Source organism: Diadema antillarum, unplaced genomic scaffold (genome assembly GCF_040938485.1).
Source record: "Diadema antillarum isolate AM-2024a unplaced genomic scaffold, OU_Dant_1.0 seq00000821_RagTag, whole genome shotgun sequence".
Lineage (NCBI taxonomy): Eukaryota > Metazoa > Echinodermata > Echinoidea > Diadematoida > Diadematidae > Diadema > Diadema antillarum.
The window spans coordinates 1655413-1673619 of NW_027271698.1; the positions used below are offsets into that span (position 1 = coordinate 1655413).

The 18207-nt window shown below is 40.2% G+C and overlaps 1 protein-coding gene across 1 annotated transcript in view; it reads left to right on the plus strand.

Moving 5' to 3' along the window:
• Positions 1-6723: 6723 nt before the first annotated feature.
• The window catches only part of LOC139739867 (hematopoietically-expressed homeobox protein HHEX homolog), a 38039-nt gene continuing 26555 nt past the window's right edge, over positions 6724-18207 (plus strand). Inside the window, exon 1 of the mRNA XM_071650471.1 lies at positions 6724-7537. Coding sequence (XP_071506572.1) covers positions 7027-7537 — 511 coding nt within the window. The 5' untranslated portion in view covers positions 6724-7026. The remainder of the gene's footprint in view (positions 7538-18207) is intronic.

Sequence of the window (18207 nt, forward strand, 5' to 3'; positions counted from 1 at the left end):
AAGCGCTCGCACATGCAGCTATCACCACGGAGTTCACACATAATCTCTAACAAAGACACTGTTTATTAAAATGATCGCCAGGTCACATAGGCCTAATAATTACTATAAAGTATTTGCACTGAATGACCAGCGATTGTCCCTATAGCATTGCCCTCATGAACGTCTTTCCAGGATTGGGTAACATTTTAATGGTGGAGGGGAAAAAAAGACAGTGTGGTCGTCTGAATAGGAGGCTACTGCTCCCAACTTGTTAGGCTCGGTCGATCGTCTTGAGCGATGACGTGTTAATTGTTTGGCACGGGTCTCGGGTCTTCATACTTGTCATATGTTCCGCTTCACCAGCTATCCTGATTGTGACTTGATTCCAAAAGGAAACGATTTTCTTTGTATTGATTTCCATATTGGCTCAAGCTTCCCTTACCCAGTGTAACACAAATCTCCTTGCGACTGGGCTTAGAATTCTTCTCCTATACTCGGTTATGTGAATCAAGCACGACAGTCCTTCAATAGGCGGTCGTGCGGTCGAGTTGCTTTATTTCTCGTTAATCACTTTTGCTTTCATATAAATAGTTTGTCATACACAGTGATTCTCACTTTCTTTTTTTCCTCTTTTTTAAAGAGAGATCAATTGCTAACACAATGACCCAGAAGGAAACACAGTACGTGGACCAAGCGATGATCTTGGCAACAACTTGTTAATAGGCGCTAAACGAGTCATTGGCATCTAGTATCATTGAAATATAAAGACTCATCGAGAGAGCTCGATTGTCGAAACTCGATAGAAATCCTTTCTCGGAGAAAGGCATCGAAGCCACAAACATGGCTGGCAGTAAATGGTAGCTTATAGATAGAAGATCACTTTTTTCAGTGACACAAAATAATGGCTTCCTGTGAGCTGATACAGTTTGCTTTTGATAGCGTAATTCGAGGAAATTAAGGATACAATTTCGATGTGTTTTGCTAGGATCATCCGTGTCAGTGTGTACCGGACATTGCCGGATGACATTTTGTAGACAAACACGGGCTACACGTTAAGTCACAATGTAATAGCAATGTACGATGAAAATAGTAGTAGTCAATCTGTATGCCTATATATGAAGAGCTTGCTTCCAAAAGGCGCTAAATTCATTGAAAAAAAATGATGGATTTAGCGCCTTTTGGAAGCAGGCTCTCCATATGTGCTCTGTTTTTGATGCCCTGGTCATACCATTATATTTCGTCTTTTCCTTAGAGTTTGAATATGAGTGAAAGTGCCACGGGGTTGTCAAGAGAGCTGTAGTGGTATGCAGCGAATATCATCAACGACATACACTACATGAAACTGTTGTGGACATGTTGCATTATGCAGGGGCCTTGTGCTAATTGAGAAATGAGAGAGGTTGTGTTTAGGTGCGTGTGTGTGTGAGTGTGAGATGTACGTGTGCGTCTGTTTGTGTGTGTGTGCACGCATGCTCGAGTAAAAACGTGCATATTATAGCCTGAGGTTATACTAAGTCTTGTGGATCCAAACAGTTGTTTTGATCGCCGCCTGTTCATGACACTTTGCCACGGTTCATTCAGTGGCTTGTTATGTAAATAGACACATCATGATTTGCCTGATGAACTATAGGACAAAATTAAAAGCTAAACTCGTCTCATATGTTTTATGCTTACGTAATGGTTTGAAGTTGAGTGTGAAAGTGTAACAATGTGTGAATAAAGATTATATTTGAAGGGAAATTTTAGATATAGAAAATATAGTTGATGTCGACGCTGACAAAGCTGTGTAAAGTCGAATGCTATAATTATCATTCTCACATTTTCTCGTTGATGATAAAACTTTAAGACAGAACAGTTCGGGAATACATCCGAATTACATTACGAATTTTGAAGTTGGCATGGCAAGTGTTGTGGCGAGTCTGGGTCATCAGTTTCCATCATCGATATCAATGCAAATCATCATGCACTCAATGACACAATATTATATGCGATATTTCCTCTTGGAACTATGTATGTCATCTTTGTTATGTTTGTGTACTTGTGACTGGGACTGGCACTCTTAATACTGTGTGTTATGAGATTGGCAGAAAACCGAGGAATGCAGGCACAGCCAAAACTCGTGACCGTCATAGAGGGGCCTTGACACATGCCCCGGAAGTTCTTCCAGCTTGATCTCGCATAAAGCACTTCCGCTATTGGCGTCTCTCTGCCATTCAACCGGAACTTATTGTGCTTTCGATTGTTTTTCGGCGGTTACGGTGACCGATTAGATAATGCGCGTCTCTATCGCATTTCGCTTTTTTTTTAAACTATCTGCTAGTACTATGGAGTGTTTACAAATTCGAATCTTCATAAGTAGGACAAATAGGTCGCATTTTCTGTTGAGGGTTTCGAGTAGACCTCAACAGCACGGATATTACCCCGATACGAACTTGGACTTTCAGACAGCCACTGACAGGAAACTAAAGTTTACTTTAATTGATCCAGGGTATTGATTTCGATACGCATGAGAAGAGATAGAACAAAAAAAGATATAAAACCCTCGATCTTTCTCTCCCGCATTATGTCGGCGGCTAAACAGTATGATTTATGCACTGCTAGTTAGACGATGCTCCCTCAAATCAGATTGTTTTGATATTTTCTTCCTTCAATATTTCGTTTTCTTTTGTTATTGTTGTTTAAGAGGGGCATACCTTAAAGAGGGGGATATAGTGTAAAATCTTAGCACGTATTACGAAATTATGGGGAAAAAAATAAATAAAAAAATACTGTAGGACCCTCTAATGTTTCATCCTTCCCAACCCCATGCACACTTACAATTAGATTTTGTTGTCTTCAAGGCAGCGCATCACTGTATAATCTTAAAATAAGTATTGCGTAAAATCATTCGGAGAGTTTAAAAGATAAAGGCTATATATTATACTAACAAAAAAAATATTGATTTTCATACAGATGCTACACCATAGGCGGTTATTCGTTATCTATACATATGGTATAACCATGAGGGTATATATTATATGTATATTAAATGTACATTACTATTATTAATAGTAGTAGTAGAGGTAGTAGTATTGTTGTTGTTGTTGTTGTTGTTGGTGGTGGTGGTGTATTAATCGGTTCGACTATACTTCTCATGCCGGAAATAATTGATAACCCCTGAAATAGCCGAATTTGATATTGAAAAATACTGTTATTAAAAATAGAAAAAATGGTTATTTGGTAAGTAAAATAAATTCGAAAAAAGAAAGAATCTAGATGGTCTCACGTTCAGCCTATCTTGTTTTGATTTTTTTTTCTCTGTTCAACAGTTCGGCACGACATTCAACAATATATACACCTCTCGAATAAAACACAATTAAGTATAAAGTTTATACATACCTTACATAACAGTGATATAAAAGCTTGCTGTTAGAAAAATCATAAAGTCTTTACATTACACTATTTATAACTAAGATGTAAATAAAACACACACACACACACACACACACACACACACACACACACACACACACACACACTCACACACTCACACACACAAACACAGACATATTATAACACATACTTAAGTGTTTGTGGGTTTGATACTGCCAGAGAAGAAGAATATGCTGTCCCACGTTCCTCACAAAGAATTAGCAGATGGCGACACTTTCTTTTCCGGGGAACCATATTACAAAATGTTCCATTTCATTTGGAACATTTTCTGCATGTTCCTGACATTAAGGATCATAGTACGGATTAGTCAAGGTAAACTCAGTATCTATATCTTAGACTTGTCAAGAAATCTTCTTTAATTTATAGATCATCCTTCTAATAACTTACGAGGTGAAAAAATTGACACCGGGACATTTGATTTTATTGACAAAAGGTAAGTCCTTTTATTCTTATTCTTAAACAGTTTTTTAAAGACTTTTAATTTAATACAAGTTCTTTTTGGGGGGGGGGGTATTCTCTTTGCCGTTTGCTAGCGTCTGTCATTGATTTTGCCCACTCGAAATCAATTCTCCCACGAGAGAGCAAAATATCGGACAGTTCTTATCTTATACTCTCATAGTTGAAAGTATAGTCCTCCATGGTAGTATTTCTATCGTGGCACGCCATGTAGTCATTCAGAATTTTTTCGAGTGCATTTCTCATCCTCCCGTATCTGTCATCGGGATCATCAATGATCTTCGCGTCTTTGCCGGTCACTGACATTATATAGATTGATGGGTCGTGATTTTTGCAGTATCCGACGAGCTTAAATGGTCTCCAAAATTCAACAACCAGACATGTTGCGCCTTGTCTATGCGTTGTGTGCTAAATATGGTATATCAACTGTATTTCTTTTGACAGAGCGAAATAGGAAGTAACGTTATGTGTGCTCCCCCAATTGAAGTTAAAAGAATGCATGCGCGCACGATCGCAGCCTCCGCTTAAACCTCGATTAAAACGGCGGCAGCGGGTTTTAGCTGGGTGGGGGAGCGCTTCCCCGAGTAACGGCAGGAACGACGTGAAATACCAGCAAAATCGCGCGTGATCCCGCATTTGAGCCGGGGGATGTTCGGCGAAGGCGCGCACCTCTTGGGATCCGCTTTGCTTCTTTTAGGGCTAACAAGCCACAAAGGATGAGGATTCCTAGCCGGCTTAGCGATAGTGATGATTGCTCCTCGGAGTAAGTAGGATAAACGTTTGACAAGTTCGGAGGGCTGATGGCATTATCATAAACTTGATCCCCCTTAATCGCGCCAATTTCTTCCTCATCAGTAGTCTCGCCTGCCAGAAAAATCAATTGTAGTCCGACCGTTTCCAAACAGTCACCAAAATTAATTTCCAGTTGAAAGCGAAAGTGATCAGCAGACAATAAAACAATCAATCCAAGCAGTAAAGTAATTAAAACTATTTCAACTTCCCTATAGAACTAAACTGTATTTCGAAAACTTATATTGTGATTGATGCTAGCGTAATGGCTTGCTACCAGACTACGGGACTTGACGAACGCAGAGTTCCAGCGCTATTTATCGTGTGCGCGCAAACTCGTGTGGGGAGATTAAGACACTGATGAGCGGGAACAAATGCGGCGTTCAGCAGTCTCCTAGTTAATCTAACTGGCTGTTGATTAACGGGCTAATTGCGTATCAAGCATAATATTGTTATTGATGTGAGTGATACTGAATCGTTAGTCCACGCAGATGAAGCGTGCCCACTGAAAGCATATTTTAATATTTCTATGAACACGGACAAACGGAAACAATGGATGAGCTCGTAAGCGTTTAGGGGTCCAGTGCAATGTTGTTAAAAATATATTATCTTATAGCTAGGTTTTGTAATTCATTGTCAATAACAGTATTATCTTCCATCAAAAGGATACAATGGATGAAAAATACAGTTGTTTGAACTGTCATATTTCTTCTCCTTTTCTCGATCTTCTTCATCGTCTCAACATAATCATATTTATTATTTGCACAAAAAGAAAGAAATATTAGTGCTTGTTATGCAGTTATAAAACAATATAGGAAATAATTATGCTAGACATTAATCTTCAATATTGTCATCATAACTATTGGAATACTGTATGGCATCAGGCCGTACTCAGAAACACTGACAGTCACAAAGGACTAAGTCATATAATGTCGTATGAGTGTGTCTCTTTTACTTTGCTGCCACGACGCGTCCTCCAAAATTCAAGGTTTAAAATCTCCGAATCTCACCCGTGTCTCCATTTCATTTTCGTTTTAATCATTGCTTTCATTCTCGTTTGCAAGATTTTTCTAGTGTTGAAGGGAGAACGAACATCATGGGTGATAGTAGCCGAAAATCGGACTCGATTTTCGCGTCTTTGGAGCAAACAGAAGAAAGAAAGACAGAAGAAATACAGCTGCCCCACACTTCAACCCTCCGACAAGTCGTTACGTCAGTGCACAGCTGCAGTCAAGATGGCAGGGAAAGGCGAGAGGAGGAGAGCAACCAGGCTTGAATTCTCTGTCTTGATATTCCTGTAGAAAGACTCTCCGTGACATGAGTGATGCGGAAGAAGACGTAATTAAAGGCGATAAGTACATCTCACACCAAACGCGAACACCTTGCACATTTTTAGCACCGTAAAAGCAGACAGGGAGTTTATGATAGTGGTGGAAAAGAATTGATTACGACGCGCACGTTGATGGTTTGCAAGAATAGTGGGGAGGAAAGATTTCAATCCATAATCTATAGCTGGACAACTTTTCTTTGACGAACCAGCAAGAATCTGATTGGTCGCTGTTGACTACAATTACTTGTGATCACGGAAAGAGAGTGGAGGATAGGTGATGACAACGGCTAGAAGTTCATTTCCTACATCGTCCACTTTGAATTAGCCCCAAGCTAGCACGCAGACGTTCCCGAGAGAGTTTTCACGCCATTTTCAGACATTGGAACAAGGAAGAAAGAGAGACAGAAAAAGAGGGGAGGGGTGGGGAAGAGAGAGGGGAGGGACGGAGTGGGCGAAGACAGCGATCAGTCTTTGACGAGTTCTTGATGAGATTGTGACCTAGTCGTGTGATCTGAATCGCTCAAAGTTTGATGCGAACGCACCGCCACTCGCTCTGTCACAACCAATCAGTGCACAAGGGTTACGAGTATTGAGAGCCCGGATGTGGTGATTAATCGACCCGCAGGTGATTGACAGACGGTAGTGCCGAAGCTCCGCCCACTCAAGCGGACCCTGCTTCTTTTTTCCCCTCTCAACTTCGTGCCTATTGTTGGCGCGTGAGTTTGTGGATACTTTGCACTGAGTGGGAACACTTTACCGTCTGCTCAGATCGTCTGCTGTAATGGTGTCTACTAATAAAGATCTCGCTAGCCAAGGATTCGGGGCTAAGTAGGCGCGAGAGAGGGCTGCCTTGGCACTAATCTTCAACTTCGCTCTGACATCACCTTGCAGGTTCTTGTTTGTTGTCATTTTCAGGATCCCCTTACTAATTTGTGTACACTCTTATACAAGGTCAGAATCGGAGCAGCTACCAAGCCGGTCGGTTTCCATTGATCAGGACCTACAATTTCTTCTTTAGGCTCGAAGGATTTTTTCCTCACATGTCTACCATCCAGTACGCCATGCCTACCAGCGGAGCGGGCTCGGGAGGTTTGGGGATGGTGAACCATCCCAGCCCGCTGGTAGCTCCAACTCCCATACAACAGCTACCTGGCCTCGCTGGACATCATCACAATCTCCTAACCCACTCACATTCACCTTCACATTCCAACGCTTCTCACACGCCGTTTTCTATTGACAATATTCTCGGACAAAGTCGAGCCGCTGCGCTCCAAAACATATCTGCCCTCTCACCTGTCGCCCACCCGACTACTCCAACGAGACCTACCCCGACGTTCCCCGGGCATTCATTTGGCCCGTCTCCATACGGACAGCCTCAACATCCTACCGGAGCGTACTATGATCCCGCAGCCGTGCCCGGCGGCCTGGCGGCGTCAGGACCACTCGGTTACAGCTCAGCTGCCGGATTTACCTCGCCCACGGCTATCTATCCGTACTCAAGGAGTGATTACACTCAGTCACTATTCGACCGAGTTGACCACTATCAGAAAGGTATGTTGAACCTTGCTTTCTCGGTGAACAAAATTGCACAATCATTGCTCATTTGGTATCGTTCATGCTATGTAAAACTGACGATGAACATCACTATTAAACTCCAAATTTTCACCAAGTACAATTGGCAATCTTACGTCCGTCGTTATCACACACATTATAAAGTTCGTTGATGACATGATGATAATCACGTATTGCATAAATTGGCATACATGGATTTTTACTGATAGTTAAACAAATTAAACAACGGATTAATTCACGTAATATGTTTCTTGCTAAAGAGTTAACATACTGTATACAAGTAACTAAGAGTCCGTTAATGACAAGTCATGATAATAATCAGGTATTGCTTGGCATGATTGGTATGCATGGTTGTTAATGGTAGTTAAACAACTTAAAACACGGATTAATTCGTGTAATATGTTTCTTGCTAAAAGTATAAACACATACACAAGTCATGAAATCCGTTGAATACATGGTAATCAGCAATATTTCATGAATGATAGGTGTAAACATGAATTGTTAATGATTATCAAAACAACTTCTAAAAGAGACTAATTCGCAAATTGTAAATTGAAAGTCCATGGAAAAACACAAATGCGAATGTTTTTCAGAGAAACATGGAAAATACAAGCTTAATTCCAAAATGCTTGCTTTGTAAAACTGGGTTGAAGAATCTCTTCGCAACGGTGATTTGATTTTGTGGTATAACTTAAATGTGACAGGTGTTTTCATGTAAGTTTTTATTAATATGTCTGATAAGATTTGTACAAGTTTCTAAGAAAGCATATAGTTTTATTGCACCATTGATGAATGTTTAAGGTTTCTTTCATTATTAGTTCATGGGGGAGTAACTGGCATAAAAAAAAAGTGTGTGAAAATTCTTCGCCTACAGATTTACTTTCGCGAGAATCCTTCGTGAGATATCTGCTTCTAGCTGTTTAAGCAGACCGAAGTATTAAGATGCGTTTGGGCATTATAGAGCTAACTGTGTTAGCATTGTTGCACTACCTAAGTTTAAGATTCAGACCAGGTCAACCGTCCACGGCGTGGGAAGAGGATAATATCTCATTTTCATTGTTTCTTTCTCAGAAACGCACCTCTGAAAGATCTGATGTTTAACTCATCCAAGCTAATAAGAAAGTTTAACTCTATGATAAGGAAACCTGATTCGCTGTGAAGACGATAATTTAGATATTCATGAATGTTTTATGATAGGTTCCTGTCATTCTGGGTTTTGTTTCTTCCTTTCTTAACTGTTTTGACATCTTCTCATTGTTTTCTTCTGTTCTTCTCTAGCTGTAAGCTCATCTTAAAAAAAAAATATCTAAATTGCCCTGATTTATTTCTCTGTATGCCAAAAAGCGTGTCAAACATCTCATTTGCTATAGTTATCAGTTCACCCAACATATCCCGCGTTTATTAATCTTTTATTCTAAAGCTAAGTATAACTCAGGCACACAGAGAGACACGTGTATTTCTTTATATCCAAGCATTTTTAAGTAATGTTTGTGGATACCTAAGATGAGCAAGTTACACACAGATCACACGAGAGAAAAAGACAAACAGAGTGTTACCGCAAAACGTGCCACTTTCCTCAGTGCTGAGATCATACAGGTCAAGTAAAACTTGTCAGAAATCTTGACATTAATTATTTCATTCAGCTTTTATAATTTCCATGCAAAAAAAAAAGTGTCACTCCAAGTATTTTGCCAGGAACAAGGTAATAAGATGATCAGTTTATCAATCTTGTCAGTTCAGCCGTAGACAGAAGTAAGTAAAGGCAAAACTGAGTAAAGTTATTGTAACTGACAAATTGCCCTGTTATCGACGTAGAGCTCGAGTTAAAGTAAAGCTTAGTTGGTAAACATCGAGTATAAACTGATGAAGTGTTATGCAAAGTGTTCAGCAAGTGATCGAATGAAATCTGGTATTTAAGGTCCTGAGTTGGTTGAGAGTTTGCAGAATTTAATCAGTGTCAGGAACAAATGGCATATTGTCAGGTACGCCTTGCTCCTGGTTCAGAAATTCCCCTGGCGGTGACGGTGTCCTGCACACTTACAAAATAGATTCGCAGGTCGAAGGGTGTGCTTTGTCTTAAGATTCCGTTTTCCGAAAGCTATATGCTCCCCTAACGTTTTATTGGTGGCAATTTTGTATCTAAACGACAGGAAATAGATTATATTGGCTTCAGTCAATTGCTGTCTTGTCTGGGTGGTATGATAGCCAGAGTATATGGAGTACGAGAGAGACAGTGTACCGGGCGCTGCGGGGACCATAGTGTGCAGCTACCACGCTAGATCACGCGGGATGTGAGGTTAAATAGTTCAGGATATATTTCTCGCGAACGATCGCTTCCTGATTCCCCTTATAAAGACATACACTTCAAAATGGCGATAGTAGTATACTTTAAAGGCAATATAGCTGCCATGATTGCGCTAATGTTTGGCTAAATACTTCCGTTGCAGGTCTGTTAGCATAATAACCGACCCTGCGAAGTTTCCTGTATGCTGGCTACATCCACTATCAATTGCTCGTATCAATATTTATGTTGTGAACTGAGCGTGTCGCGTTAATTTTTCTTCGACGTGATTTGATTGCGTGCATTTATTCTCCCATTTCCAGGGCGATATTTTTCTTTCAAAGTGTAACCTTTAACTGTCACGCGAGCCTCCACAATTTCCTCTATAACATTATTTGATGCAGTTTATCTATGGCGACCGCTTCCTCTATGATTCTGGAGCGACCAAGTATTTCCTCTTGTCAATAGTTTTTCATCGATATGTATACCAGGGTGCTGAAGCAGCAAACTCGACACAGGATGTGAGGTTTCATCGGGGAAATTAATTATTTGTATTATACGGTGACAATAGTTGTATATCCTGTATTTCGGAGTGTATATGGAAATACAAAACAAAACAAAAACTGAGCCATATGTTATGGCTACATCCACATCAAGTGTGGTTAGATAGATAAAGAGATAGATATTAGTTTATTTCGCCAAAATAAGATTGTTACATAGCAGCCCAGAGGCTGAAATGCATGCCATTGATGTAAATGCACAAACAAATCTTGGTACCGGTATATAACCTTTCATTGCATAGCAGTTTCTGCCATGTCCAACCGTGACACCAGCAGCGTCAGGTTGATACTAATTTATAGTTTAATTTTGTTTCTTTATGATAACACGAAGCTAAACAGAATACCCTGTGGTGTTAAGTTCAATAGTTTGCAAACATTAAGGGCACAAAATAAACATCACCCTTGCCCAACGATGAGGGCGTTATGACAAAGGTCGGCTTGTAATGAAGTTATGACTAATATAGAGTGAAGTGAATTCACGTTCAACGATATCAGCAGAGACTCCAACTCTCCCGTTTTCGACGGGAGATCTCCCGCCGAAAACCCATATTTGCAAAATCTCCCGTTCTCCCGTTTGAGATTTAATTTCTCCCGCCCTGGCTCTTTGTCACATGTTGGAAAGGATTTCTTACTTATTTCTATCGTATGTTGAAAAAGTAAGCCTTAGATAGCACCAGAGAGCATCTAGAACCCTGGGAATTTCGCGCTTCGCACACATCAAGTTGGAGTCTCCCGTTTGCTAAGGGTTTCAGGCGGGAGAATCTCCAGATCAGAAGGTGCTTGGGGTTGGAGTCTCTGTATCAGTTATATTTCAAAGTCAATAACGGTCGTGATAATTAAATCGCACATTACTAGACTGTTGAAATTCTCCATTAAAGAGACTAAATGGATTTAAGTCATAAAGACTTCAACAGGAATATCACAATGCTGTGTCTTTACCTCGGATAGGACATAAAATGGAGGTCCCGTGTATGAGAGAGTCACAGCTCATGCACGTAAAAGATCCCGCTTCATTCATTCATCGAAAAGAGCAGGGTGTCTAACCCGGTGAAGTGGTCCCACCCCACATCCAACTGGACCCCATGGAAGACCAGCTTAGTGTAGCTGAATATGGGCTATCCAGCCATCTTCACAGATGGAAATGAACAACAACAACAACAACAACAACCACTTATTTCCTGACAGTAGACTTAACCGAGTTTCCGTGACACGTTTATGTATTATTTCATATCAATCGTTCACGTCCCTGCCAGGAATCACGAGGCCCGGGTTATTCACCAGACACACACATGCACACTCGCATAGAAAAAGGTCCGAAAGAAATAAGTGAATTAAACGACTCGCCAACGAATCATAATACAGGCGTGATTCAGTCCCTATTTGATAATAATTCAATTCAATTCAACCATCAACTTGTTGCCCCCCCCCCCCCCCCCCCAATATTAAACCGAAAACAAATGCAAACGTTTAACACACTTTCACCTTTCCTTTAAACGCCGTTTTAACGTAAGGCTCATAACACTGTACTGGAGTGAATCAGTTTCGCTTGTACCCGTGGGAGTAATTGTGTCTTTATCGCCAACCCGTGTCCCTTGCGGGGAGCAGCGGAAAGCAGCCCAAATTAACATGTCTATTTAGATTACTGGCCCAAATCAGTGAACATTTTATATTAGATTGCAGTCGATTTCGCAGTTATCTCCGCCTTCTTCGTTAAAAGGAGGGTTTAAATGTCACTGTTATCCTGAAAACTCCCGTGATAATTTTCAATTTCACCTCATGCGCATGCATAATGCCAATAACCGCGTCTTGTATCATTTCAAGACCAGTATTATGTTTGTCATTTATATGTATTTCTGTTGGATGGAAATAAAAACACAATTGAATCGAATTGAATTGAAGAATTGAATTGAATTGAATTGAATTGAATTGAATTGAATTGAATTGAATTGAGTTGAATTGAACTGAACTGAATTGAATTGAATTGAATTGGATTGAATTGATTGAATCATTATAGATAATAAGTATGGTGTGGTAATCATCCCCACCCATGCTATTAACCATAAGAATCCCGATTAGGTATTATGTTTGTCAGTATTGATGTGGAAGAAAAATCAACGACAACATAAAACACAATCAGAAAACCAAATGCATGCCTTGCGGTGCACATACCATTTTAGTCGTCGACAACACAGATGAGACAGGAAATACAATATGTTCTAATATCTGATAAACATCAAACACCAGTATCGGACAACGAAAAGAAAGTCAGTAGGTCGTATCCATTCGGTTTGAGGCTGAAAATGGTTTGCATACTGACAGGCAATTTGTGAATAACAGAGGGTATAGCGTTTAGCTACGAGTTTGTTTAATGCGAGTTTTAATATTTTATTGTTACAATAATGATAAACTTGGAAAAGCGGGCATTTTTCGATCCTATAAAGATATGCAATCTTCATGTAGGAGAAAAGCAACAACAGGCACATGAGAAAAAAAAAATGATAATAAACTGTTACGAGCAAGATCAAATCTTCTTAGCGTGCGACCAATATGTCAGCGTTGATACTGCAAGGCCTGGGCTGACATTCCGAACTGCGTGTGGCGGCGAGGATTATAGCAATCTATATTCAGCAATATTATTCGTCCATGACTGTTGGTGTTTCGACACAGCCCCCCGTGTGGGGATGGCCAATGTTGATAAGCGCTCGGTGGTGCCCTATCACACAGGAAATGGGCCATGAGAAGCACACATACAAAGTAGTGAATCACTTTCCGCCTGTAAGCTATCCTTTGTTTCAACTGTTTCCGGACTACACGCTATAGTTGGGGCTATTATGATCATCACCGAGGTTTCTGTGTAAAGCGCAAAATACATTCCAAAGTGTCTATCTGCGTCAGTGGGATACCCCCATCCCGCACGCCACCCCAGCAAACATCCCTGACCCCCCCCCCCCCACATGTGTATAGGAGTTTATTGTAAGTTCTTCATAAACTAGACCTAAATACGTGAACTTACTGTGTAAATTCACTTTCACAAAGACGTATGTCGGTTTACTGTGAGGACCGAATGTTGTATGTCATTAACGCAGTGTGATACTGCAGGGCTCACGGTAACAAAGAGTCGAAAGTTCGTGGGGCGTATTTTCTTTTGTTTTGCTTTGCTTTTTGTTTTTGTTTTGATTCATATAATTCATAACCTCTCATCGTAGTTCATGAAGTATATAATTGCTGCTAAAGTCACTTCTATAATAGACGAGTGAAGGTCATTAGATACGCTATCGGATCTGTGCGCAAAAGCCGAAGTGCTATTTGTAATAGTGTGTAAAGTGTGATTTGTAATACGGACTATACGGTAAGCGCTTTACGCCCATTTCGTCTCCTTCATCTCCCTCCCCCTTCTCTCTATCTTCGATAATTCCTAATTTGATAATGGGTCGTCTGTGCCCTCCCCCTTCGATAGTTAATTCAGAAGGATCGTGTTGATCACATTTTGTTTTGCCACGATCCGGGAGAAAATCGTAAGAGAAGACGCGTCTGTTTCAGTAATCCCGCTTCATTACGAATCGTGCCAGTTTGGGTCATCTGTTCAACAGGTGGTTAGCTATATACCTCATGATGGCAACATTGCGCCTCGCGAGATTTTTTTTTTCCGACGATCTATCAGGGTGCAGAGGAAAAGTGCAAATCAGATGGACATTGCAGACGATTTTTTTTTCTTATCTAAATTCAATGCAGGATGAGGTTGAGAGAGATGCTGTATGTAACGCAGGAGAGATACGAAAATGTAATTTGCTAATTCCATGGCTTATTCATCGAGAGAAGAGAGGTACGATTCGAACAGAACAGGCGTACGAGTACCCGATTTGAGTAGCAATATCGTTCTTGTTGGCGCATGAAGTGTAGTAACAAAATGGCGACGTCACGTGACAGTCATTTCTTGTGTTTATTTTGTCACATGTTACTGAATTATGCTTCTTTTTGGCATTGTCAAGTGCAACACTCGAGCTTCCAAAATACAATACAATTATTATGATCAAGAATTTGCTTTTCTGCGCAAGCATAGAATTTAGGATGTCATTCCCGAGAGTTTTTGCAGGAAAGAAAATGACAGTAAGAAAACACAGCAGAAATTCAATGTGTCATAACGCAGGCCCATGTTTTTATGGCGCACTTTACCGCAGCATCCGCATCAGCAACTTTAATCATCCACTTTTTGGCGCGTAAACGTTCATGCATTGTTTAGCGTTTTCCCGTCAAATCAGCCGGGAGAAAGAATCAACCAATATAACAGATATTTAGTCATCTTGTAGGAGGGTTCCTTACACTCGTCTAAAATCCTGTTTCGTGTTTTGTTCACCTCTGTTTTATTTGGCTTTTTTTTTTCTCGCTTAATCAGAGGGGAGACGTGTGACGGAGTATATGAAGAAAACGAGGGAAACCGCTGTTGACGTTTATCTCAATCTCAAATCGAGTGGCGCGATATATAGAACCGACAGGGGGTATAGGGGTCTATACGGAAGCCAACAAGTCAGGTCTCATTATAGTATGAAGACATCAAACAACTTGTGCCAGTTGGGGAGAAATGTGGTCGTGTGACGTCACACCGTGGTGCGGCTGAGTGACAATGTGCACATATTGTTATTGTCTTTAGCATACCGGCGTGTAAATGTTATGATTTCCCCGTTCTGGTTCGTCGCAGACGCGCAGGTGAATTTAAGTCAGGATCGTTTAGAATAAATGTCACCAGTTTAAGGTCCGACGCTGCAGTCAGCGACGATTCTTTGCCCTGCTTCGACCCTGGAGAAGAAAAAAAGATGGCGTATGGAGTCAGAAATCTTATCTCCCCCGCAGTCAGGTTCAAGGTGGCTAGAGGCGAGGTGCGAAAGATTATCTTCCACTCTTTGATTTGATCCAAACTCTCACTGAATCTTTCACTGATGTTTCATAACTCAACTCGGACTCTGGGTGTCTTTTAAGTCAAAGAGGAACCCGATTTGAAATCGCAACAGTCCCGAAAAGACTTTAGCGCCATTGCTTTTCAACAACAAACAAAAATCATGTTACTCCCCCTCTATCTGAGTGGCATGCTGGTGCACAAATCTGACAAACAAAATTGTACAATGCAGAATGCTGTTTGTAAATTGTATCAGAAACGCAAACACATACTCTCACTTACAATCTTTCGTATAATGATAATAATACTTGTATTGACATCCTGATTTGTCTATTATTTCAGCTACATCGACCGGCTCTGGAACGATGATTATTTCATTAAAATTACAAGTCTAGACTGATCGTAACAATCAAGCTTCCCGTGGGCTGAAAAAAAGGGGGCTCTTCGCTTGACGGGAGGGTATTCCCCAGATAGCCGTTTCGTTGACACTGTAGGGTGACTCACCCCTCCCTACAGGTCCCGGGGACTGCGCCCGGGGCTCTGTCGGCCGCAAAAAGCCCCACCCGCTTATTTACGCTCCCCTTAGTCCCACACGCACTATTTTTCTACCGGCAATGGGTCGTTGCGGAAGCGACCCTTGCGAAGTGGGCTCAGCGATAATTTCCTGGATGCGTGTACAGCATCGTTAGTGAATGTCAAATTTACGTCGGGACCGACGGTTAAGTAGGGCTGGATTAAAGGATCATGCAAGAACAACACACAACCTGATTAAAGTAAAAATAATGGCTTATGCATTCAAAAGTTGTTTGTGCACAATCCGCCAAAATTGAACAGCGTTGAAAGAAAAGAACCCTTGCAGTTTGAAAAAAAAGTAAACTCTCCCAGGCCACTAAATAAGCATATATTGTAAGCCATGTTCGTAGCATTAGCATCCTTTTGTTGTAGCTCCTCATTCTTTTCTTGAACGTTTCGTCATACCAAAGAGGTACTCTAACTACTTGAGTCTCTCCTTGGTCATACTAGACCAATTACACTCTGCCATGATTTTGACGCACACTCACACACCAAAAAATAATGATAAAAAATAATAATTGTTTTTGGCAACCATTCCTTTCCCCTAATGCACCGTTGCTAGATCATTGCAAGACCACTATAGTTTGATGCGCAGAATACATCTTATTCTTATTGATTCTTGTGAAATAGATTGACATTTACTGAAGATTTTGTGTACGAATGGAAGCTTCGATGACGTCACCATCTCCTCTGCCAATTCGATTGCTGTGATCCCGACTCATGTCACTGATTCCTAAAGACACAGGGAAACTTTGAAATTACATAACTTTCTTATAACATTTTACGTTTGAATTTGTTCGACTTTTACAACCGACTTTTATTACAATGTTTCATGACAAGAATGTTTTGGTATTGTTTCAATATACTTTGTTCATTTCCACAATGTATTGTTTACATTATTCTTTTATCACAAAAGAGTGTGAAGGATATGTTATTGTGTTATGTCGAAAAATGAAAACACATTCGAATTGAATTTTATTGAATTAATGAAACTTCCACCATTTTGTGCGTCTAATTTATCCAATTAACTAAAAACGAACTCCATAGCATACATTGTGGAATTGCACATTTTAGATGATAACGATGATGAAGGAAAGAGTTTAAAGATGCAGTGATCAGGATGATAACGAAGAGCTGAAAGTTGATGATTAAGCAGTACATATGCCTTGTTCAAATCATAGTTGAAATTAAGATTAGGATCATTTCAATTCAGGTTACCTCCATTCTCAACCGATATTATAAGGATGTAACTGCCGAAGTGAATTTTGTTTCAAACATAACCACAGAGCGCATTATTGTAATTTTCAAACTCGAACATAATTGTCCACGACCGTAAAAATGTTTTTATCTTTCGCAGGAGAAATGTCAATGAACATCATTTCACTCTGTCAATGGTAGGCGACTTGTGTATGAAGTATTGGAAGATATAAACACAAGCAAAAATTATAGCAAGGTGGATGGTGGTCACGTCAATAAATGAAAACTTTACAGCGATATGAAACTATAGATCATTCGGCGTTATACAAAGTAATTGAGAAGAATGACCTATCTGGAAAACGTCCAAAAATCATTCTTCTTTGTACAAAAACTGCAAAAGAGGGACAAATTGTACATACAAACTGAATACGAAAGCTGTGTTCCCGGTTTTTCGGTTCATGTTCGCATGTTTTGCAGGACACATGCCATGTCACTTTTTTTTCTTTTTAGAATTAATCATCCTTAATGTGATCTGCTAGGTACCCATCATGATTTTGATTGATGAACCATGCAATGTTTATATGGTGGTTGAATGATAATTAAGCAGCATGTGAAAGTCACAGCGCGTAGCTTTTATACTCGTTAATTTGTCATTATGATATTAAAAGGTGAAACTGAAATTGTTCCATGCCATACAAATTGGCGCTTATTGTGGGCTATCTATTAAAATGACAAAGGTCTCGAAAGTATGCGTATGCAGAGAAAGCCACAACGCATCTTTGGAGAAGCGAGCTCGCAACTTGACCGCTCTTGATTTTAGAATTGAAGTCAAGCGCTAACGCTTTTGTAAATAATGTGTGCCGCGGAAAGCGTGAGTCTCTGCCTACTAATAGCTCTGATTTGAAATAAATGGTAATGACATGTTACTCTCAAAGCGAGATTTAATTAGCAGGGTGACGTAAGTCTGTCTCAAACTGGTCTTGCAGCCAGCTGAAATAGCCGGAGAAGTCATAGTCTTATCACAAAACCGAAACTGTCTTCTCTGGTATGAGGTTATTAGAAATCGATCCAATTTATTGCCTGTGATATAACTGCAATCTATTTGATAAATACATAACCTACCATGATTGTAATGAGGTATTTAGTC